General features: G+C 47.0%; 1 protein-coding gene across 1 annotated transcript in view; it reads left to right on the forward strand.

The window, feature by feature from the left end:
* Positions 1 to 25,504, forward strand: part of LOC113407532 (kinesin-associated protein 3) — a 146,938-nt gene that overhangs the window by 62,184 nt on the left and 59,250 nt on the right. Inside the window, exon 17 of the mRNA XM_026656142.1 lies at positions 263 to 348. Within this exon, the coding sequence (XP_026511927.1) occupies positions 263 to 348 (86 nt within the window). The remainder of the gene's footprint in view (positions 1 to 262; positions 349 to 25,504) is intronic.

Here is a 25,504-nt window from a genome sequence, read left to right on the forward strand (position 1 = left end):
ACTGTAAAAAGATGTCCGAATGGCAGCATTTCCCATGACAAAATTGAGAATATATTCTTAATAAAACAAATATATATTCATTTTCATTAGAAGTTGTATGTGAATTTATATCTCTTTATTTAGCGCATGAACCATTAAAAAAAGGCTGAGCTCTCACATGCTGTGAATAATTCCCCAGTGTGATACTCAGTTCCTCATGCCAGTTGGAAGAGTCCAAACCTGTGGTAAAACCAGCATTACATCCTTAACCATTTCTTCCCAGAGGCTCCAGCATATCTTATAGACCTGATGCATGACAAAAATGCTGAGATCCGCAAAGTCTGTGATAACACACTGGATATTATAGCGGTAGGTTGAGTTCCTTTGTCCATTTTAAGAGCCTGTTTGAATGTGACGTGCTTGTATTCTGAAAGAGTACTAGTAAACACTGGCCTGTTGTGTGAAAATATTTGTTATACAAACACACCTTTTTATTACATAAGAGGGAGTTGCATTTGCATGGCAAAATTAATCTTACTTGTTATACTAGTCTGTATCTAAATTTCCCCTTTCAAAACCACATAAATTCTTAAAAAAACAATGCTGGTTAATAGGATTTTTAAAATGTTTATATCACTCTTTATTTATGTGAGGCCATACTTAATAAGGATTGTAGGTTTTAGGTATTTTATGGTATTTTATGGTTCACCAACAGCTTTTTCACTCAGAGAAAAGGTCCCTGAACATGTTAGATATAACTATCTACCATCTTACAAAAGTAAGTGCAGGTGACAACGTTAGCCACATTAAACTTGTAAATATTAGAAACCACTGTTGGTTCTGTCTTGTTCAATGATCAGAGTAGGATTTGTGGGTAACTTCTTTCATGTCACTTTAGATTAGTTTGCAGTTTATGATTTCATCTTAAATGTTTAGTGCAAAGGCCTGCAGCTATTCCACCTCATTAGATCTCACAAGCTGAGCAACGTTGAGTGTGGTCAGTGCTGGAATGGAGCACCTCCAAAGAAAACCTAGGTTTCTGCAGGAAAGGGTGTTGGCAACTCAGGTGGGGCTCTTCCATCTGAATTGGTACTGAACCAGTGTGCGTAGCATAATGATGTTGGGCCACCATGCTGCTGGAGGTTCTGTTTTTCTAGTGATCATTAAAGCTTCTGTTTGCCAGAAGCTGGGAATGGGCGACAGGGGATGGATCACTTGGTGATTACCTGCTCTGTTCATTCCCTCTGGGGCACCTGGCATTGGCCACTGTCGGAAGACAGGATACTGGGTTAGATGGACTTTTGGTCTGACCCAGTATGGCCGTTCTTATGTAAAATGTCTGTGCTTGGGACCAAGAATAGGAGTATTCTGACCATATTTCTTTTCAGGCAATTACTTTTCACCTTCCTAAATTCCTCTTGGCAAATTTAGGTGGATTTAGTAGTTGTCATCACATGGGTAATATCTTCACTTCTGTGGTGGGTGAAATAATTACAATATATAGCAAGCTTTTAGATCCATTGCATGAATAATGCTGTTTGAATGTACCATAGTGATCATGGAAAGTGAATTGTCGTAGCTGAACAGAACTTAGCTGTGAATTTTGATAGTAGTATTGAAAATTTGATATGACTGTTCTCCTGTTTTAACAGGACTATCCCCTATTTCCTCCCTCTGCCTTCTTCAGTTGAAAGCTATATACCACAGAAGCTTGCTTGCTCTTAAAACTGTTGTGGAGTTAGTCTATAGATTCTGATGTATGCAATAATATTATATTTTCTGTTTTATTTCTATGTAATAATCATGAGCAAAGCTTATTGGCTAAAATGTGCCCTAGAGAAGTGCAAAATATTAGTAATATTATTGTTTTATATGTGTACACATTTTTGTAGGACATTGGTATGTTTTATCAATCTCTATTGTAAGCTCTGCTTGTGTTTCATTCAGGGATATGGTATGAAATCCTGGCTCTGTTGAGTTTTGCCATTGACTTTCAGTAGAGTCAGGATTTCACCTGTGATGAATTCGCACCTGAATCCTGGTGTGTAAGATGCTCATGAGTCAATACACCAAGAAAAAAAATTAGTTTAGTGAGACAGAACCCCAGTGGGAGCATTAGACTTTTCTGGGGGAAGATGTTTTGGTTGCTAAGAAGGTTCTACAGTACTGAAATGTTTCTAGTCTTGCATTTTTGAAGATTACTTACATGGAAAGAGTTGAGGAAAATGTGAGAGACCACTATGTATGAGTTGTTCCAGATAAGATCATTGTTTTTCTGCTGCCCTGCAATGTTTGCCAATCGGTCTGTGTTGTTTGACATATTCTTTCCTTGCATTCCAGACCTCTCTGAATATCCAAGGACATTCTGGCAAAGGGCCTTAGTGATCTCAATTTAGCTGTGAGATACCATTCGTAAAGGAAGACATGTTGGGAACTTTTAATAAGGGGTTGAAGTAAAATGGACCTCAGGAACAATAACTTTTATATAGTTGAGGATATGAAAGCCAATCAAAGTTCAGTAGATATTGGAAAAGTGACAGCACACAAGCCTATACATCAGATTATTCTACAATACGTCATGCTTAAAAAGAAAGCGATGGGGACAAGAAAGTTTCCATGTCAACCCCAAAAGCAAGAGACTTGAGTTCAGTTGAGTACAATTAGCCTTTTTGCTTAGCTGTTAAGCACTGAAAATAGGCCAGGTATCATCATGCGCCATATCACAGTTACTGGACTAACTGCGTTTGAGTGCTCTGCCTCTCAGGCCTCAAGCAGTAATTGTTCTTGGGACAGAAAAAACGATTTTCCTAATTAGACTGGGACCTGGCTGCTGTCCCCTGTGTATCAACCGTGATTACCTCAGCAGGCCTGACTTAGCCTCACACCCTGCTGTTCTGCTCCCTCCAGAAGCAATGACAGTAGTCGCCACTGGCCGGACAGCCTTCTTAAAGCAAAATAAAATATTTTTTAGAACAAAAGCAGTTAAGAATAAAACAGACTAGACATGTGTCTAGCATAGCAGGTGTTCAACTATCTTCCGCATGGGGATCCTGGTAGGGCTAAGCTTCCTGTAGAAGCCCCCCAGCCTGAGACCTCTAGGTTCTGGCTGGTACAGTCTGTTGCCTTAACGCACAAGCCATTTTTCTCCCCCACCTGTAAGAAAGGAGTCCTTTGCTGGTTAGTCACCCGTCCCCTACCTCGAGACCAAGTCACTTTTACTGTTATAGTTCTGTGATCTGTTAGTTCCCAGCCTTGGCAGAATAAGGCTTGCAACTTGTTGGAGACAGAATGTAAGATCATTGAAGCTAATAACTTTGTCCATTGTCTTTCAAGTGTGTGCTTGGGTGTCCTTTTCTAGGACCATTGTCGTCATCTTATTTGTTCTTCCCACAGGCTCCAATTAAGCTAGATCAGTGCATTCATGCAGGAAAGTCTTGTATCCCAATACACAATAACTTCTGTTCACTGACCAGGGCACATACAGTGTTAGTTAAATTGTCACATCTCTGTATTAGAGTATTACTTAGCAACTCCACAACCATGGGGTCCAAGATTGGATGTCTCTTATATCAATATTCTGATTCAGCAAAATGCATTCAGAATGCTGTAGAAGCCTTTACAGTAAGGGCTAAATCAGCCCTGCTGCGATTGATGTAGTGGTCATTGATTTAGTGGGTCTGGTGAAGACCCAATAAGTCGATGCGAGAGCACTCTCCCGTCGACTTCAGTACTCCATGACCCCGAGAGGCAGAAACTGTCGACGGCAGAGCGTCTCCCATCGACATAGCATGGTGTAGACACTGCTGTAAGTCCATATAAGCTACGTCGACTTAAGTTCTTCTTCGAGTGCTTGCTCATATCAATTCCAACTAGTGTGTGCATGCCGCGTGCATGGCCATTGGAGAATTTTTACCCTAGCAACACCAGGTGGGTCAGCTGTGGAGCCCCCTGGAGTGGTGCCTTCATGGCGCTCGATATAGACCCCAGCTGACCCACCTCAGTTCCTTCTTACCGCCCGTGATGGTCGTTGGAACTGTGGAGTCCTGCTTCACTTGCACTCCACTCTCCCTAGTGTATTCCTAATAGTTAATAGTTGATAGTTTATAGTTATAGTTGGTTTACTTAGTGTTAGTGGGGTTGGGAGGTCTTTCCCCTCCTCCCCGATTCTTCTCTCGGGCTCATGCCCAAGGCTCCGGGATTCAAGCCCCGTGGTTCCTGCTCTGAGCCTATGCCAACGGGCGACCCCCATGACTCTTGCCTGACGTATCTGGGGGAGTCTCATCAAGCAGAAAAGTGCAGGATCTGCAAAGGGTTTCGTCCCCGGACTAAGAAGGAGCGGGCCTTTCATTTAAAATAGCTCCTCTTAGCCCTCAGCCTCCTGCGGCGCACCAAGATCCAGCACCTAGTGCCTTGGTGCGCAGTGCCCCGGCAGCAGCAGTAGGAGCGGCACCATGGTTGGACTCTGATCGAGACCCATGGCACTGATGCTCCCCGGCACTGCAACTGACATCATCGGCCTGGCACTGCTCCCATTCTCCTGGCCAGAAGTGGCACCAGAAGCTGGAAATGGGTGGCCCGCCTCCACAGAGACCAGCTTCCCTGGAACTGCCTGTGGAGATGCGTCCCAGAAGGGAGCGTCTAGGAGCACAGCCTATGGCCTTGGCACCATTGACTCCAGCCCCAAGGGGAGAGCCGTTGAGTCCAGTACCGCTGGACTCCCCAACACGCAGCATGGTTGAGGTCCAGTTGCCGTCTACCCTGGATACTTTTGTGGCTGCAAGGGATCTTATTGGCATGACGGCATTGGCATCGCCTCAGCCACACTCCAAGGCCCTGGTGCCTCTACGCGTGGCACCATTCCGGGGCAAGCAGGCCCTAATCCACCTGTTGGCACAGTCGATCGAGCCATGGCATCGATCCTGCTCCTGCCGCCACTCTCAGTCCCACCGCTGCTCGCAATCCCGACGCCGCTCTCCTTCGCGGCGCTGGTCGTACTCGTGGCGCCAGTTGTACTCACAGTGCCGCTCTGATTCCCATCGCCGGTCGCGGCACTGCTCTGCTCGCTGGTCATCGTCGAGGAGCAGATCCCGCACCCGACGCCACCCTCAACACCGGTCATCATCTAAGCCCAGATCTAGATCCAGGCGCCGTTCCAGGTCTCAGTACCGCTCCCCAGCATCGTGGCACCGTTCCCTGTTGCCTCATCGATGTGACCCGATGCAGATATGCTCAGCACCACCGTGGCCCTCACGTTCTGCTTCTCGCTCTTCGGGATCGGAGGCGGGTTCGCGTTTTTCAGACCGCAGCCATTTGGACCATAGCTGCCTGGAGTCAGGAGCTGGGCCTTAGCAGGGGCAGCGGCAGGGTCCCACTCAGGGGCCCACTCAATGGCCATTCTGGACATCCTGGGCGTACCACCAGGCCCAGGGTACTCCGTCTGGGGCTTCCCGATCAGCCCCGTCCGAGCCGCAAGTGCCAGAGGCTACCGTCAGTCGGCCCGCCCTGGGGGGCATGAAGACTGTGACGGCTTCTCTCCCTGCTACAGGACCTCCTTCAACACCGATTCCTGGTCCGGGCCCCGAGGTCAGTGGCACAGAACAGCTGGCCCCAGCTCTGCAAGAGGCCCTAGGTGACCCTCTTCCTCCTGTGGCTGCCGACTCCTCCTCACTCGACGAGGCGGTGGCAGGCACTGCGATCTCGGGTCCCCCTCCAATAGACCTCCGTGCCCACCAGGACCTCCTGCGCGGGGTGGCACGGAATATGAACCTACAGGCAGAGGACGTGGTAGAGATGGAGAACCCCATGGTGGATATTCTGACTGCGGAAGCTCCATCAAGGGTGACCCTGCCCCTTATTTGGACCATCCAAACTAACGCCAGGACAATCTGGCAGACACATCCCCCCGACTGCTAAGGGGGAGGAGTGGAAATACTTTGTCCCCTCGAAGGGCTATGATTATCTGTTCACCAACCCACAGCCCTGTTTGCTCGTGGTTGCGTCCGTGAACGAAAAGGAATGGCATGGCCAGCAGGCCCAAGCGCCCAAATCAAAGAACGCCAAGCGCCTTGATTTGTTTGGGCTCAAAGTTTATTCTTCAGGGGGACTTCAGCTCAGGATCGCTAATCAGCAGGCGCTCCTGAGTTGTTATAATTTTAACTCCTGGAACTCCATGCTGAAGTTTAAGGAGTTAGTACCTCCTGAGTCCAGAGAGGAGTTTGGGGCTTTGGTGGATGAGGGCAAAACAGTGACATGGACCTTGTTGTAGGCCTCGCTGGATGCTGCGGACTCTGCCACATGTACTTTGTCCTCAGGGATCACGATGAGGTGTATCTCCTGGCTACAAGCCTCTGGCCTGCCACCGGAGCTTCAGCAAACACTGGAGGACCTCCCCTTTGATGGAGAGGGCCTGTTCTCGGAAAAGACCGACTCAAGGCTACATAGCCTTAAGGATTCAAGGGCGACAATGAAGTCCCTGGGCCTGCACACACGGGCTACCCAGCGGAAACCCTTCAAACCCCAGCAGCCGCAACAACGCTCCTATCCTCCTCCTCGGCCGAGGCAGGATTTCTATAGGAGCGGGGATGTAATGGCAGGAGGAAGCCCTCCAACCTTCGTCGGGCTTAAAACAGGCCTTTTGAAGGGACCCCCAAGGACAGTGTCCTGGACCTCGTTCAGGATCCTACTCCACCTTTCTTGAATCATTTATCCCATTTCCACCGTGCTTGGTCTCAGATAACCATAGACCGCTGGGTCCTCCACACGGTGGAAGCAGGATACTGTCTCCAATTCTCTTCCTCCCTGCCCTCCCATCCTCCTCCTCCGTCCCTCTTCAGGGACCCTTCTCACGAGCAACTCCTTATTCAGGAGTTTCAGACGCTCCTCACCATGGGGGCGATCAAGGAGGTTCCTAATCCCCAAGGCAAAGGGCAGGCTTCAGCCCATTCTGGACCTGCACGGACTCAACAAGTTCATGGTAAAGTTGAAGTTCCGTATGGTGGTCTTGGGCACCATTATACCTTCCCTGGAGACTGGTACGCTGCCCTCGACATGAAGGATGCGTATTTCCACATAGCGATTCATCTGGTGCACAGACGTTTCCTCCGCTTTGTGGTCAAACGCAAACACTATCAGTTCACGGCCCTCCCCTTCGGTCTCTCCATGGCCCCCCAAGTGTTCACCAAATGTATGGCCATCATGGCGGCCTTCCTTCTTCGACAGTGGGTGCAGGTATATCCTTACCTTGACGACTGGCTTTTCCGGGGACACACCAGAGAACAGGTGCAGTCCCACCTCCGCTTGGTCACGGACACGTTTCTTCGGTTGGGCCTCCTCCTCAATGTGGCAAAGTCGACCCTAGAGCCAACCCAGAGAATAGAATTCATCGGGGTGGTTCTGGACTCCATGCAGGCAAAGCCCTCCTGCCGGATGATCATTTCCAGGCTATAGTGGGCCTTGTCTGGAGCCTTCAGCGCTTCCCAGCCTTGTCGGCAAGAAGTTGCTTCAGTCTTCTTGGCCACATGGCTTCCTGTATGTAAGTGACCAGCCACGCCAGACTTTGACTCCGCCCGTTACAAGCCTGGCTAACATCAGTCTATCGTCCAGGTCGAGACAGCCTGAACTTGGTGGTCACCATCCTGGAGCAGGTGCTGGCCTCCCTCCGCTGGTGGCTAGATCCCCAGGTAGAATGCGAAGGAGTCCCTTTTCACAGCCCGCAGCCCTCCTTGTCCCTGGTCATGGACGCATCAGCCCTGGGACAGGGCGCCCACCTCAGGGACCTTCAGATGCAGGGCCTATGGCCTCCGTCTGCGCCCTCCTTTCATATCAACGTTCGGGAGCTGATGGCAGTGCACCTTGCCTGTCAAGCTTTCCAGGAGCAGCTGTAGGGTCATTGTGTGGTGGTCCTCACAGACAACACCATGACCATGTTCTAGATCAACAAACAAGGAGGGGCCCACTTCTCCCCCCTCTGTCAGGAGGCCGTTCAACTGTGGGAATTCTGCATAGCCCACTCCATTCACCTGGTGGCGTCCTTTCTACCCGGGGTCCAGAACATGCTGGCGGACCATCTGAGCAGGTCCTTCCGCTCCCATGAGTGGTTGCTTCAACGAGATGTCATCCACCCCATCTTCCAAAGGTGGGGGTTTCCCCAGGTCGACCTGTTTGCCTCCCACAGCAATCGGAAATGCCCAGCTTTCTGCTCCCTCCAAGCTCCCCGGGCTCTCGGATGCCTTCCTGCTCCCATGTATGGGTCAACTATTTTACGCCTTCCCCCCGATCCCCCTTGTACACAAGGTCCTGCTCAAGGTGCACAGGGACAGGGCGCAAGTGATTCTGTGGCTCTGGCATGGCCCAGGCAGCATTGGTACACCACGCTATTGCAGCTCTCTGTGGACGCTCCAGTCCCATTGCCTCTTTTTCCTGACCTGATTACTCAGGATCACGGTCGCCTCTCCCATCCTGACCTACTATCACTCCACCTCACGGCATGGATGCTACGTGGCTAAACCCTTCAGAGCTTCTCTATTCGGAATCTGTGCAGCAAGTACTGATGGGCAGCAGGAAGCCCTCCACTCAAGCCATATATATGGCTAAGTGGAAGTGGTTTTCATGCTGGTGCGCTCAGCGCAACGTGCCCTCTCTCCAGGCGCCCTTGCCTCTAATTTTGGAGTATCTCCTGGACCTAAAACAGCACGGCCTGGCGGCATCCTCTGTCAGAGTTCACCCTGCGGCCATCTCGGCTTTTCACCCGGGTGTGGATGGCTGCTCTGTCTTCGCCAATCCCATGGTTGGCAGGTTTCTCAAGGGCCTGGACCGTCTTTACCCCCAGGTTCGACAGCTAGTCCCCATGTGGGACCTTAACTTGGTCCTTTCCAGACTCAAGGGGCCGCCCCGTTCGAGCAGCTGGCCATCTGCTCCCACCACTACCTCTCCTGGAAAACGGCTTTCCTTGTCGCTATCACGTCGGCGCGGCGTGGTCTCCGAGCTGAGAGCCCTTACCTCGGAACCACCTTACACAATCTTCCATAAAGATAAGGTGCAGCTTTGGCCTCACCCAGCCTTTCTTCCCAAGGTAATGTCGGCCTTCCATATCAGCCAGGACATTTTTCTCCCGGTTTTTTATCCAAAACCGCACAGGGTGTTGCTAGGGTAAAAATTCTCCCGCCGTGCACCTGGCGCACGCACACCTAATTGGAATGGATGTGAGCAACATATCTCGAAGAACAACAGTTACAAAGGTGAGTAACCGTTTTTTATGTATCATTCGTAACTTAACTAGTGTAACTAAGATCGACTTATCTCATTAGTGTAGACCAGGCCTGACTCTCCACTCTCCATGGGCTGATGACCCAGAAATCTCCTCTACTGTGGGGAAACTAAGAGGAGGCTTACAGTCTAAAAGATGTCTCCCCATGTTCTTGAGAGCACAACTCCAGTGTTTCAGGGCAGCCAGAGGAGGCCTATTGACAGTGTAGAGAAGAAATCCCTTCTCTCTCTTCAACTAGCATTGGTATGGAAGGGATGTTCTGGTGGATGGAGAGGGGAATAAAGAGACAGAAAAGGAAAAAAGATGCAAGAAAACACAACTCCATGTTCTGTAGATTTTATTTCAATGTTACTGATACATGTTTTCAGATGTAATTCCTATGAAGTGCTGAGGGAGAGGAAAGGAAAAGTGCTGTGAGGGTGGATGGGAGAGTGGCTCACCTTGCATGCTGGCAGTGCTGAATGAGACCTTGGATCCAGAAGAGGAACAGTAGCACCAAGATGAGTTGGTGATGAAGAGGTTGTGGGAAGCCCACAGTAGCCATGGGAGTGTGCCGATGGCAGGGAACTTATCCCTAGTTCCCAGTGCCTTCTATTGTCAGAAGCTTGCCACAAATGGATGAACGGATCTTACTGGTATATATTGGGAGAGCTCTCTGCCCCCCTCTTTTTCAGACACTTGCTACTTTGCCAGTTAGAAGTGGTGTTAGCTCCTACATAGACAGTTTCCTCCCTGGTGCCCGTACAGAAAAGCTGAAACCCACTGATCCGTATTTTCCTTGAGAGGTTGGGCAGTAGAGACCCACGTATCAAGAGGGGCAGGAGGAATCACCACATGATGGCATCATCTTTTCTCTGCTCCAGAATGGAGGCTTCTCTGAAGTCCTGAGCATCCATGTCAGGTGGAGGTACATCTCTCACTGGTGAAGGAAGAATAGCAGCAATGAGGCTGGAGGGGCCAAAACATCAGAGGTCCTGATGGGATGTGCTACCCAGATCAGACGCCATGGTGGAGCAGCCCATAAAGCCACCCATCCAGATCAACATCAAGGCACACTTGGTTATGCACTTTGCTTGCACTGCCAGAGCCTGTAAGGTGCCTGTGTAGCAGGTAATAGAAGATTTCAGTCTCCAGGATTGTCAGGCCAGCTTTCTTCATCAGTACTAAATTCACAACAACAAAAATTAATTAAATAATTGTGCAGACTTTTTGCCCGTATGTATTTAACATAAGTAAGTTGCTATGACGATGAGAAATCAGAAAATAAATGTGGGGAGAGAAATTTTTGATACTTAAAACTAATTTCTTTTTAAGGAGACAAACACGTTTTTCAGTCATCAAGAAGCTGCACATAGTGTGATTGAAACAACATTGAGGAAAATTAGAGGCCTTGCAAGCCTTGGGGGAAATATGCTTTCTGCTGTAAAGTAATTGTCACAGAAATTATGGAAATGTTACACTAGTGATGATTTGTTTAATACAGCTTGGCTTGATTCCGCCATTGGTGAATTGAAACAGATGTGTTGCTTTAGTACGGTATGTACTATGGAGTCATATGGGCAGTCTGCATTGGAGGATGTGAACGACCTCTTTCATCAACAGGAAAACTAGTCTCTGGCTGTTCTTGAATAGCTTCAAATTTCTGGATGTGGTGCTGAGTCCTGGTGTGAAAGAGCTAATTTACTAACCCCATAATCTGGACACACACTGGCTGTCTCAGTTTGGGGACTGAGATGAGCTGCATGTATAGTGCATTCTGTCAGATTCAGACTAATAGATCTTAAGTTTTCCATTGAGCGTTGACTGTTTTAGCTACCCCACTTTTCGGAGATCATGCACTCTTGATACCTGTGTTGGAAGCCTTTGGAAAGAAGTGGCAATTGGCACCACATGTATACTTGCTCATAGCATCAAACAGATCAGGGCTGTTTAAAGATCAGTGGGCTCAACCCCATACCAGTTCCTTTTCCATCACTAAAGAGAGAGGTCTCTGAAGTGTCAGGCTCCTCCTCCTTTTCTCTTCCTCACTGTATTAGGGCTTGCTATGTAGTTAAATTGTTTTCTTATTTATTCTTGGTTACTTTTAATTTTTTGTGTAAATCAAACTAATATAGTGTTAGGGTCCATATTGTGGACCACTCAGTTTTCCCCCTTCCACGTTATCTGGTCAGTTTCACTAACAGCTTTGTTTGAACTAGGGACCAATCCACCATGTCAGGTCCCAAATGAGTCTAAGAAGCCTTAGGAATGGTTCCAGAGTGTTTTTGGGATTTTGAGTCGGAGCTGCACAAGAAAAAGAAGCATTCCCACTGTTCCAAGAGGTCATTGAGATCTCACTGGGAAGCAAGGAAGCGCAGACTATAGGGATCTGGTGAGGGTTTTGCTTAGAGTGTGAGCTTAGCCTCAAGGGAGATTAATCTTAGTGTCAGCTGCTTTGGTTCCAGCTCGGCCTCCTCTTTCAGTGCAGGGTGCAGTATTGGATGCAGGAGGGGAATTCCTGCCTTCGCTCATCAAGGCAGTCCACCTGCTTTTCTCCATGTCTCTCTCCCTCCAACATGCTAGGAAATGGCAAGAAAAATGGTTGGACCAGCTTGGGGAGAAGCACTAAGAGCTTCACTGTTGGAATCAATCTTATCGGTGACCCACTGGTGCATTGTTAGGCTTGCAACCACTGTGATGATCCACTGTTGGTTTGGTGGTGGATATGGAGAGTGGTCTGCTGGGGAGGCCGTCACCTGGCTGTGAAGATGGGTAGCAGAGCTGGGAGGGCACAGAAAAAGGATTGGGATACCCTCGCACCCTCCATTAACACTCCCTCATCTCTTTGCTGCAGCCTTCACAATCATTTTGCTTGCTTTCTGCAAGCAGCTCCCAGTGTCCCTGCTTCTCAGGCTACATAAGTTTCCAAGAATGTCACTCTTTGTATCCTTTGAAGCCTAAAATGACTGAGGCAGTGTGAAGTGATGGCAACAGTGACAAGCATGGTTGAGAGCTCTCTCTGTTCAGAATATCACAAGATTGAATCATGACTGGGTTTCATGATCTGTTATTGTCCAGTTTTTAAATTCTCAGCCATTTTGGCCCTATGAATTGCCCAGCTACAATAAGGCATGTATCTATGCTATGCCAAGAGTCCTGGACCATTGTGATATCAGAGGTAACTCAACCAATCATCTCCTTTACAGCTAATTTGTGTGCAACAGTTTCATTGGTTGTAGAGGAAGACTGCACAGATGGTGGATAACTTGACCAGCTGCTGCCATACCAGTGCTCCCAACTACTATCCACACAAATCAACACAACTCTTCTAACACATGCATACCCAGACACACACACAAAATCCAGCACACACAATAACTCCAAACCTCACTCTGAAGCCTAGAATATCTGTGGAGTCATAATGAAGCAGTGGAAACAGAGCTCTTTTTGTTTAGAATATCACCAGGTTCAATCATCCGTGGGATTTAGTCTGTTCTGTCCAGTTTTTAAATTCTCAGCCATTTTTGGCTTTTTTACACGTTACTTTACAAACTACATTCGTGCAACAGCACAGGCTTTCAACTTCTAGTATGAAGATATGGATGACAGGCCAGGCAACCTAGACCCGCTAATGAACCCCTATTTCTATCATCACATATGGACAGTGAGTCACAGCTGCCCCACCCCTCTGAATTTGGCCTGGGACATGACATATAATGGAGAAGAAATTTTGTTTTTTCTCTCTCCTCCTCCTAAGGAAATCAGCTGATCAAGTTTGCTTGTACTCTGTGTATGTGTATGGGATTAGACAACACATAGACTCACCCACCTCGGGGGAGTGATCAAGTTTGGAAAGCTGTGAATGTTTCAGAAAGTTGTTATGGACTGAAAATTGGGGGTTAGAATAGAAACTGTTAGACAAGCTTAACTATAGTGGTTATTTCTGCTAGCAGATAAAATCTGTTAGTTTTATGGCTTGTCTCTAAAGTGCTGATTGTAGTAGTTTTCCTTGAACACAAGGTAAAACAAAACAGGGCAGAAGTTACTGCAACACTTCTCCCTTTTGAGCTGGTTGCCATAGCAGTTGGGATCTTTTATTGCTCTATATTTATTTTTTATACACGGTTCCTTTTTATTAAGAGGCTATATATATATAATATAGGACTCTTGTCTATTGCTTTGAAAATATTTATTGTGGTTTTTGTTCTGCAGAGGACCATTTCGGAGACCATCACAAAGCAGTTAAGGAAAGATGGGAGATAGCTTGTGCTCAGATTTAAAACAGATGCATCTTTTCCAACATCTAATTTACATTTACTGCACATTACATTGATTTTACATTACAGGCCATGGCAAAAGCTGGTTTCTGTCAATAGTGAGCCTAATTGTGCTCTCAATTACATCTGTACAAGCCTATTGAAATCATTGAAGGTTACACAGATGTAACTGAGGGCAGGATTTGGCCCATTATGTGCTGGAGGTAGTTTGTTTTAGGGACTGGACAGAAACGCCACTAAAGATAGCTAACCAGAAAAACTCTATCCTGTTAAGCAATGACTGATAGGCTGTTAATCTAACCATTTATGTAGACTATGCATTTTGTTGCAGCAAGTGTACATTCAGGCAGCAGTCAACACAATGTATCACTTTACCAGCTACAATCCTAACCTTAACAAGGATTCAATTTACTATACAGCAGTTTTAATTTAGTACAGGGAATCACATTAAATGAACCATATTAAAGACCTAATTAGAGGGCAGCCACATTAAAGTGAAAAGGAAAATCTGTTTTCCATCAGCTTGATAGAACACAAAACAGATCTGTGTAGCTCTATGTTATCCTATAGTGTGTTAATCAGATACAAGGTGTGACGGAAGCCAGTGACAAAGGGGACCCCTGATAGGGAACAGGCATGCTCTGATAATAGGCCAGTTAACGCTTCATAATGTTTCTGTGGTTCAATAGTAAACAAAGCTGGATGTAGGACTTCAAAAAGGATGGCACATTCCATGCAGAATCAAACCATACATCTTCCATGACACTCCAGGATTTATGGAAACCGAATGCTTAAGATAGTGATGTCTAGGGGGCTCAGAGGAGAATAAAATCAATCTCTAAGCACTCCTCTCATTATATAACTAAACTTGCAGCATTTGAAAAACATCAGAGAGACAGACTTCACCCCTGCTTACCCAATGGTCTGATATTCAAGAAGACTGACAGACTTCACTTAGAACATCCTAGTGGCTGTTGGTTTGTGCCATAACCTTCATAGTTTTTGTATTTCATTTCTGAGGGAATTCACTGGGTAAAGAAGATGCCCTTCAAGTAAAGAAGGCTTTTAATGGCTCAAAATTAATCCCTTCAAGGACATTGTAGACACTAGGACTATTGGGTTTGCAGGGAGTTGCTTTTCCTTGATATTTATTTTAGTTTGTTACCTATTTTCTTCTTTAGTTCTAGTTTTATGGTACTGAATTTTCTCTCTAAATGATCATAACGGTCCCTTCTGGCTTTAAAATCTATGACCACTGCCCAACGCGGATCCTAGACAAAATGGACCTTTGCTCTTATCTGGTATGGTAATTCCAAATCAATAGACTTAAACTGATTTTGAAAATATTAGAAAATATTAGAAAAGCACCAAAATTACCTGAGGGCAGGTGGGGAAAAGTGGGGTTTAGATGATTAAAAAACGCACACAGTTCACTCAAGAAACAACCAAATCCATGCCAATTTAATTCACCAGTTATCTGCCAGCTTTTGTCTACTCTGAGGTTTAAGGAGGAGTATATAGGGTAGCATGTAGTTCATCTCATGGAACTTGTTGCAATACATGTGGAGTGTTGAACTTCTTCTGAAAGAAGCATACCAAGAGATTATAATGTTCTTTTTTTACTACAATAAGGGGGTAGTCAGGGTTGGGGGAATTTAAATTGATGATATCTTTAGGATGATTAATAAAAGTCCACATGTTCCCCTGTTACATCTTATAAATAACATGGTGAATTCAGTCAGCTCAGATGATAGTGTGGAATTGAACTAAAAAATCATGCAAGTGAGTCTCCCCAAAGATCAATGTTCTTTAGAAGGCATTAGATTTTTCTATGTGCACCCTGCTAAATCTGCAATTGGGAACTTAGGAGCAATGGTGATGGCTGTTGGGACCTTTTGAAAGTAAACAAGCCAGTGTAAAAAGTATTCAACTCTCCTACAAATTAATCTGATTTGCTATTTGTTTAGTTTTTCCCCTTCTTGTAATCATCGTTTCTGGGAATAGTTTTCTTGGGATTTACAGAATGGTCTCTGGCAGTTACAAGGTGTTTCTCTAAAGCTTGAAAGGAACCTAAGCATGCTGAGGGCTGACATAATAGATAGCCCACGCAGACACAGCAAAGGAAATGTTTCCAAGATGCTGGTCAGATGTCATCACTGAAAGTTACACCCTTTCATTTTTCACAGGTCAGTTTATAAATCTTCTTAGAGATGAGTTTACCTTTTCCAAGGAGTTTATTTTTCACTGCTAGTTCTAGTTTTTCTTTTAATTAAAAGTGAGAGGGGGGCGAGAAGGAAGAACTCAGCCCAGCCCAGTGCTCGTTCACCTAAGTATGTGGCATTTTTATGCAGCGATCAGGAGTTCAGGTTGCAGTCTTGGGGTCTCATGATTGAGGCCATCAGGGACTGCAAGTGTTTTGAGATCCCGCCTGGTGACCACAGTGCTATATGCACACAAAGCCATGTGAGAGACCTGGGTTGAAATCCTGATCTCTTGCTCCCCAAGTGGAGGAGAATTCCAGTGTGGTTAGTTTACATGCAGACTCAGATAAAAATCTTAGATGTATATTTTACAAAGTGCAAATTTGCTCCACAAATATGTCCGTAGAGGCTAATGCAGGCAGGTGCTTGTATTGATGTTATATTAGAATGGAAAGTCCATGTCCGGCCTCATACCAAGAGAAACAAACTGCCATTCTTCCAAGTAAAACAAAGGTCTAACCTCTGTTTCCAGTGGAATAATGGTTCTGATGTTGCACAGTGGTAAACTCCCCATGAAGCCTCAGAGGCTCAAGGTAAGTTGATTGGTTGTTTTCAGAGAGCCACCTGATGTGGCGGAAGGAACACATCTCTTCTCTTAGGGTATGTCTACATAGCAAAGAAAAACCCACTGCTGGCCCGTGCCAGCCGATGCAGGGCTCGGGCAGTGGGGCTGTTTCATTGCTGTGTAGACTTCTGGGCTCAGGCTGGAGCCCGAGCTCTGGGACCCTCCCACCTCGCAGGCATAGGCCAGCAGCGGGTGTCTAATTGCTGTGTAGACGTACCCTTAGAGACTGATCCAGCACCTATTGAAATCAGTGAATCAGGCTGTTAGAGTGTGGAGAGGACTCATTAGGACATGCTTCCATTTCGGAGAAGGAATGTCATGAAATATTATTTACCATCTTCTTTTATTGCTGCATGTATGTTGCAGTTGACAGGCCTCTGTTAAGATGGGTGCTAACCACTGTGTATCATTTAGACTGCTGTGAACCTGTGCACAGATGTGATAGCTGGCTTTGGAAATGCGCACACACATTTCTTGAGTCTACCACGAGGCCTCTCTTTCCAGTAGTGTTAGCAAGTTTCAGCTTGCGGTTTATCACTGAAGAATGACCACAGACGCGATCTGTCCCAATTTGGATTTAGCTTAGCTACTATGATTTCTTTTTCCAGACCAGAAGAAGAACTCTTCAGCTCAAAAGCTTGTACCTTCCACCAATAGAAGTTGGTCCAATAATAGATACACCGCTATCTCGATATAACGGGACCCGATATAACATGAATTCGGATATAACGTGGTAAAGCAGTGCTCCGGGGGCGCGGGGCTGCGCACTCCGGTGGATCAAAGCAAGTTCAGTATAACACAGTTTCACCTGTAACGCGGTAAGATTTTTTTGGCTCCCGAGGACAGCGTTATATCGAGGTAGAGGTGTATTACCTCATCTACTTTGTCTCTCACAAACATGTTGGCATTGAAAGGGCACTTGTAAAGCCAGCTTTACACTGTAGGGGAAGACGTGTACAAGACTGTTCTGTTGCTTCCTCTAAACCAGCACTATCTTGCAGCTAACTTCAGCATCGGTAGACTGTCACTTTTTTGTAATCCTCCTGTGTAGCCAGCTTTGGGAATCATATTACTATTGTGAGGAAATCAAGTTTTACTAGGCTTTTCATTAAATAATCTAGAGATGATTGTGACTCTTAGTTCAGAATCTGAACACACCAAACTTCAAAAAAATTTTGAACCAGATCCAAATTTAATAACTGACCTTCAGTTCCATAAAGGGCTGCTCTTAAACTTCCAAACTTGAAGTTCAATTCAGGCTTGAACTTTGTATCTTGGACTCATCTTCTGGAATCAGTATTGCTGTTTGTTTTTGTTGGACACCCAGTATTAAACATAGAAAGCAGTTGTACAGTGAGGCCACAGATTGCAAATGAGTCTTAAATTATTGGAATAGACTCCAGGGATGCTAAACAGAAAATTGCTTACAAATTAGGGTGCAGCAAAATATGTATTGGTAATTTTTATCAAAATCTTTTGAACCTCTATTTGTTTTCCAGTAATTAACTCCCTTCTAGTCAATTTTAAACAGGAACACTGAGCAAATATGCCCTATACATTTTTATTATAATAATCACAAAAATCTCCATTGCAATTGGCATGACTGGCTCCTTGTCAGCAGGTTAATCAAAAACTGTGAAGACTGAACTGTCTTGCTCCTAAACAAGGTTCTTTCACATGATGCAATGAGGTTTAAGGGAAACTTGTACTGCTGCCACCTGTGCTGTACCTGCTGTGGAGAAAGAGAATAATAATATATGATGTCACGCTGCCTGGAGTGATTTATGACCGTGTGCGCCAACCTCAGGGCAAACTGTCAAAAAGCAGGGCAGACCCCCCCAAAACTGGTGGTATGTTTTATAATTAGATTTCACCAACCCAGTAACAAATATGACCCTCCTGGATCACTGTAACAGTCTTACCGTGGAGTCACACACAGTCCCCTTGGGCACTCCAGTCCATCTTGCCACCCAGTCAAGCTGGACTTAGTGATAAATGGTCATTTATACCACAAAATATTCAGGTTGCTTCCAGTCCCAGGAGACCAGTCACTTACCCCATTTCAATTTGTACCTTAGATTTCACACCAAAGACAACACCGGGAGCCAATCCTCTGGTAAACTAAGGATTTATTAACTAGGAAAAAGAAATGAGTGTTGTTTTCAGGTTAAAGCAGGCAACCTATAAGCACAAATGAGTCTCGTTCCAAAAGTTGACAGAGATATTGTAATCTGTCCATTTTAGTGTTAACCCACGTTGAGCCTGGGGATCTCTGCTTTTGTTTCTTAGCTCCAGCCTTTATAAGAATCCAAATAACAAAGAGAACCATTTCTTCTTGTGAGCATCTTTATATGTCCTTCCTCCAAAGTTCAAACCTATGAGTGATAAATGAAGGCCAGGGGCAGCTTCCTTTTATGGACACCCAGCCAGTTAGTATAATATTCCTCTTAGTAGCTGTTCTCTACTTGCTTTACCTGTAAAGGATTTGACAAGCCCACAGGTAAAAGGAAAGGAGCGGGTACCTGACCAAAAGAGCCAATGGGAGGGCTAGAACTTTTTAAAAATGGGAAAAAACTTCCCTTTGTCTGTATGTTGTGGTTCTCCGGGGAAGAGGGGAACAGGGCAGCAATTAGGCTGTGAGAAGCTTTAAGCCAGGTATGAAAAACGATCATTGCTTATCTGAAACCCCAGATATGTAAAGTATCAGGGAGTAGCCGTGTTAGTCTGTATCTACAAAAACAACAAGGAGTCTGGTGGCACCTTAAAGACTAACAGATTTATTTGGGCATAAGCTTTCGTGGGTAAAAACCTCACTTCTTCGGATGCATAGAGTGAAAGTTACAGATGCAGGCATTATATACTGACACATGGAGAGTAGGGAGTTACTTCGCAAGTGGAGAACCAGTGTTGACAGGGCCAATTCAATCAGGGTGGATGTAGTCCGCTCCCAATAATAGATGAGGAGGTGTCAATTCCAGCAGAGGAAAAGCTGCTTCTGTAATGAGCCAGCCAGATATGTAAGTAAATTAGGGAATGTCTAGGAAGATGAGATTAGGTTTATTTCTATTTATTTCTTATTGGCTTGTGGACTCCTCTGTGCTAACCCCAGGTGCTTTTGTTTTGCTTGTAACTTTTAAGCTGAACCTCAAGAGAACTATCTTGATGCTTAATTTTTGTAATAATTTTTTTTTGTCTAGCAAAAAGTCTAAGTTCCAGATGTATTTTTTCTTTTTGTTTTTACCCTTTTTAAGGACAGGATTGGATTTTTGGTGTCCTAAGAGGTTTGTGCATATGTTGTTTAATTATCTGGGGGGAGAGGTAGATACGCTGGACGGTAGGGATAGGGTCCAGAGTGACCTAGACAAATTGGAGGATTGGGCCAAAAGAAATCTGATGAGGTTCAACAAGGACAAGTGCAGAGTCCTGCATTTAGGAAGAAAGAATCCTATGCACCGCTATAGGCTGGGGACTGACTGGCTAAGCAGCAGTTCTGCAGAAAAGGACCTGGCGATTACAGTGGACGAGAAGCTGGATATGAGTCAGCAGTGTGCCCTCATTGTCAAGAAGGCGAACGGCATATTGGGCTATATTAGTAGGAGCATTGCCAGCAGATTGAGGGAAGTGATTATTCCCCTCTATTCGACACTGGTGAGGCCACACCTGGAGTATTGGGTCCAGTTTTGGTCCCCCCCACTACAGAAGGGATGTGGACAAATTGGAGAGAGTCCAGCGGAGGGCAACGAAAATGATTAGGGGACTGGGGCACATGACTTATGAGGAGAGGCTGAGGGAACTGGGGTTATTTAGTCTACAGAAGAGAAGAGTGAGGGGGGATTTGATAGCAGCCTTCAACTACCTGGAGGGGGGTTCCAAAGAAGATGGAGCTAGGCTGTTCTCAGTGGTGGCAGATGACAGAACAAGAAGCAATGGTATCAAGTTGCAGTGGGGGTGGTCTAGGTTGGATATCAGGAAACACTATTTCACTAGGAGGGTGGTGAAGCACTGGAATGGGTTACCTAGGGAGGTAGTGGAATCTCCTTCCTTAGAGGTTAAGGCCCGGATTGACAAAGCCTTGGCTGGGATGATTTAGTAGGTGTTGGTCCTGCTTTGAGCAGGGGATTGGACTAGATGACCTCGTGAGGTCTCTTCCAACCCTAATATTCTGTGATTCTAACAGCTGATTTCCTTTGTTTTCTTTCTCAGCTCTTCCCGGGGAGGGGAGAGGGTGAAAGGACTTGAGGGTACACCACAGGGAGGAATTCCCAAGTGCTCCTTCCTGGGTCCAAAGGGGTTTTTTGCACTTGGGTGGTGGCAGCATCTACCCATCCAAGGCCAGAGAGAAGCTGTAACCTTGGGAGTTTAATACAAGCCTGGAGTGGCCAGTATTAATTTTTTAAATCCTTGCGGAGCCCCCACCTTCTGCACTCGAAGTGCCAGAGTGGGGAATCAGCCTTGACACTATGGGACAAGGGCTCCTGCATGCAACTTCTCCATGGGTAGATGGTGCAATCAACAAAGTTTTTCTACAGTGGCCCATTTAGTCTTGATAGTCCTTTTTGGTGGATGGGGAGCCCCTCTTCATGCCTAGGTTCACAAGTTCAGAGTAGGCATTTTTACAGTTGTAAAGCTATCTCAGGCCTGGTCTACACTACGAGTTTAGGTCGACTTTAGCCGCGTTAAATCGAATTAAGCCTGGACACGTTCACACGACGAAGCCCTTTCTTTCGACTTAAAGGGCCCTTTAAACCGGTTTCTTAACACCACCTCCGACGAGGGGATTAGCGATAAAATCGGCCTTAGGGGGTCGGAATTGGGTGTGTGTGGACGGAATTTGATGTTATTGGCCTCCAGGAGCTATCCCACAGTGCTTCGTTGTGACCGCTCTGGACAGCACTCTCAACTCAGATGCACTGGCCAGGTAGACAGGAAAAGCCCCGCGAACGTTTGAATTTCATTTCCTGTTTGCTGAGCGTGGAGAGCACAGGTCGCTCATCAGCACAGGTAGCCGTGATGGAGTCCCAGGATCACAAAAGAGCTCCAGCATGGACAGAACGGGAGGTTCGGGATCTGATCGCCATATGGGGAGATGAATCAGTGCTGGCCGAACTCCGAAGCAGTAAACGAAATGGCAAAATATTAGAAAAGGTCTCCAGGGCCATGAAGGACAGAGGCCATAACAGGGACGCACAGCAGTGCCGCGTGAAAATTAAGGAGCTAAGGCAAGCCTACCACAAAGCCAGAGAGGCAAACGGAAGGTCCGGGGCTGAGCCGCAAACATGCCGCTACTACGCAGAGCTGCATGCCATTCTAGGGGGTGCAGCCACCACTACCCCAACCGTGTGCTATGAGTCCCTCACTGGAGAAACACACAGGGAAGCGGGTTCTGGGGACGAGGAAGATGAGCCTGAAGATAATGTAAATAGCTCACAGCAGCAAGGAAGCAGAGAAACCAGTTTCCCCAACAGCCAGGATATGTTTATCACCCTGGACCTGGAACCAGTAACCCCCGAACTCACCCAAGACCCTGTGGGCACACAGGGGACCTCTGGTGAGTGTACCTTTGTAAATATTACACATGGTTTAAAAGCAAGCGTGTTTAATGATTAATGATTAATTTGCCCTGGCAATCGCGGCCAGTACAGCTACTGGAAAAGTCTGTTAACGTGTATGGGGATGGAGCGGAAATCCTCCAGGGACATCTCCAGAAAGCTCTCCTTCATGTACTCCCAAAGCCTTTGCAAAAGGTTTCTGGGGAGGGCTGCCTTATCCCGTCCGCCATGGTAGGACACTTTACCACGCCAGGCCAGTAGCACGTAGTCTGGAATCATTGCATAACAAAGCATGGCAGCGTATGGTCCCGGTGTTTGCTGGCATGCAGACAGCATCCATTCCTTATCTCTCTTTGTTATCCTCAGGAGAGTGATATCATTCACGGTCACCTGGTTGAAATGGGGCAATTTTATTAAGGGGACATTCAGAGGTGCCCCTTCCTGGTCTGCTGAACAGAAATATTCCCCGCTGTTAACCACGCGGTGGGGGGGAGGGGTGAAGTGACCATCCCAGAGAATTGGGTGTGAGGGGGAGGGGAGTTAGTTGGGTTTGTGCTGCATGTTAAACCTGAAATCGCAGCCCCTCCTTTTACATTGCAAACCCATTTTAAATGGCACGGGTGCTTGGTATGGGAAATGAGGGCAGAACTGTTTGAAACCATCCCCACATGTTAAGAAGGTTAAAAAAGCCCAAAGACTGTATGTCTTACCATGGCTGCCTGCAAGCTGAAATCTGTGTCCTGGCACTGCGTGAGTGATCTCTCACACCAAACCAGGAGACTCTCAATATAAGAGGAAAAATGCGACCTTGTAACGAAAGCACATGTGCTGTGTGATGTTGTGAACAGCAAAATCTAACGTGAAAGAGTCTACCCATTGTTCTCTAAAATGTATCTTTTTTAACAACCTCTCCCTTCTCCACCAGCTGCAAATCTTACTCCTTCGCAGAGGCTAGTGAATATTCGAAGAAGGAAGCGAAGGACGCGTGACGAAATGTTTACTGAACTTCAGACTGCCTCCCACGCTGACAGAGCACAGCTGAATGCGTGGAGGCAGTCAATGACTGATTTTAAAAAAGCCCAATATGAGCGAGAGGAGAGGTGGCGTGCTGAAGAGGAGAAGTTGCGTGCTGAAACGCGGGCTGAAGAGGAGAGGTGGCGTCAACTTGTAATCAGAAAGCAAGAGTCGATGCTCCGGCTGCTGGAGCATCAAAGTGATATGCTCCTGCGTATGGTTGAGCTGCAGGAAAGGCAGCAGGAGCAGAGACCGCCGCTACAGCCCCTCTGTAACCAGCAGCCATCCTCCCCAAGTCCCATTGCCTCCTCACCCAGACGCCCAAGAACACGGTGGGGGGGCCTTCGGCCACCCACTCACTCCACCCTAGATGATTTCCATAGCAATAAGTTTTAAAGTTTTAAATTGGAGTGTGTCCTTTTCCTTCCCTCCTCCCCCACCCATCCCGGGCTACCTTTCCAATTATCCCCCTAGTTGTGTGCTGAATTAATAAAGAATGCATGAATGTGAAGCAACAATGACTTTATTGCCTCTGCAAGTGGTGCTCGAAGGGGGGAGGGTAGTAGGGGAGGGTGGGGTGGTTGGTTTGCAGGGAAGTAGAGTTAACAGGGTGGTGGGGGAGGGGCAGAGGGTTCATCAAGGAGCAACAAACAGAAGTTTCACTCCGTAGCCTGGCCAGTCACAAAACTGGTTTTCAACGCTTCTCTGATGCGCACCGCGCCCTGCTGTGCTCCTCTAACCGCCCTGGTGTCTGGCTGCGCGTAATCAGCGGCCAGGCGATTTGCCTCAACCTCCCACCCCGCCATAAATGTCTCCCCCTTACTTTCACATATATTGTGGAGCGCACAGCAAGCAGCAATAACAATGGGGAGATTCTTTTCGCTAAGGTCTGAGCGAGTCAGTAAGCTGCGCCAGCGCGCTTTTAAACGGCCAAATGCACATTCCACCACCATTCGGCACTTGCTCAGCCTGTAGTTGAACAGGTCCTGACTACTGTCCAGGCTGCCTGTGTACGGCTTCATGAGCCATGGCATTAAGGGGTAGGGTGGGTCCCCAAGGATAACGATAGGCATTTCAACATCCCCAATGGTTATTTTCTGGTCCGGGAAGAAAGTCCCTTCCTCCAGCTTTCGAAACAGAAGAGACTGCCTGAAGACGCGAGCATCATGTACCCTTCCCGGCCAGCCCACGTTGATGTCGGTGAAACGTCCCTTGTGATCCACCAGGGCTTGCAGCAGCATTGAAAAGTACCCCTTGCGGTTTATGTAGTCGGCGGCTTGGTGCGCCGGTGCCAAGATAGGGATATGGGTTCCGTCTATGGCCCCACCACAGTTTGGGAATCCCATTGCAGCAAAGCCATCCACTATGGTCTGCACGTTTCCCAGAGTCACTACCCTTGATATCACCAGGTCTCTCATTGCCCTGGCAACTTGGATCACAGCAGCCCCCACAGTAGATTTGCCCACTCCAAATTGAGTCCCGACTGACCGGTAGCTGTCTGGCATTGCAAGCTTCCACAGGGCTATCGCCACTCGCTTCTCAACTGTGAGGGCTGCTCTCATCCTGGTATTCTGGCGCTTAAGGGCAGGGGAAAGCAAGTCACAAAGTTCCATGAAAGTGCCCTTACGCATGCGAAAGTTTCGCAGCCACTGGGAATCGTCCCACACCTGCAGCACGATGCGGTCCCACCAGTCTGTGCTTGTTTCCCGGGCCCAGAATCGGCGTTCCACGGCATCAACCTGCCCCAGGAACACCATGATTTCCACATTGCTGGGGCCTGTGCCTTGTGAGAGGTCTAGGTCCATGTCCATTTCCTCCTCACTCTCGTCGCCGCGCTCTAATCGCCACCTCCTCGGCTGGTTCCGGTTTTGCTTTGGCATGTCCTGGCTCTGCATATACTCCAGGACAATGCGCGTGGTGTTCATAGTGCTCATAATTGCCGCGGTGATCTGAGCGGGCTCCATGATCCCAGTGCTAGCTATGGCGTCTGGTCTGAAAAAAGGCGCGAAAGTAGTATCTGACGGACCAGGGGAAGAAGGGAGGGAGGGAGGGAGGGGCGAGTGACGACATGGCGTACAGGGAATTAAAATCAAGAAAGGTGGCTTTGCATCAGGGAGAAACACAAACAACTGTCACACAGAATGGCCCCTCCCCCCCCAAAGATTGAACTCAAAAGCCAGGGTTTAACAGGAGGGAGGGGGGAAGCAAATGAATACAGAATAAATCTATTTTTTACATCTTAAGACGACGGTGCAGCATGACTGATAGCCATCGGCATTTTCTGGGTGCTTGGCAGCAAATACTGGGCGCTTGGCAGTAAGCCTTCAGGTCTATTGCACCATCTGATACCCACTGCAGTATGACAACGATGGATACCAGTCGTAATATACTATCTACTGCCCAAAAGGCAAGGGGTTGCTGCTGTGTAGCAATCTAGCCCCACGTCTGCCAGCCCCATGTCTGCCAGCACCCAGATCGCCCTCGGCCTCTTCTGGGTGCTTAGCAGACAATACTGAGTACTTGGCAGAAAATAGCATACTACGACTCTGCTAACGTGCGATGATCCAACAGGGCGCGTGGCAGAAAATGGCATACTACGACTGATAACCATCATT

Source organism: Terrapene carolina, unplaced genomic scaffold (genome assembly GCF_002925995.2).
Source record: "Terrapene carolina triunguis isolate 2854851 unplaced genomic scaffold, T_m_triunguis-2.0 Scaffold212, whole genome shotgun sequence".
NCBI lineage: Eukaryota > Metazoa > Chordata > Testudines > Emydidae > Terrapene > Terrapene triunguis.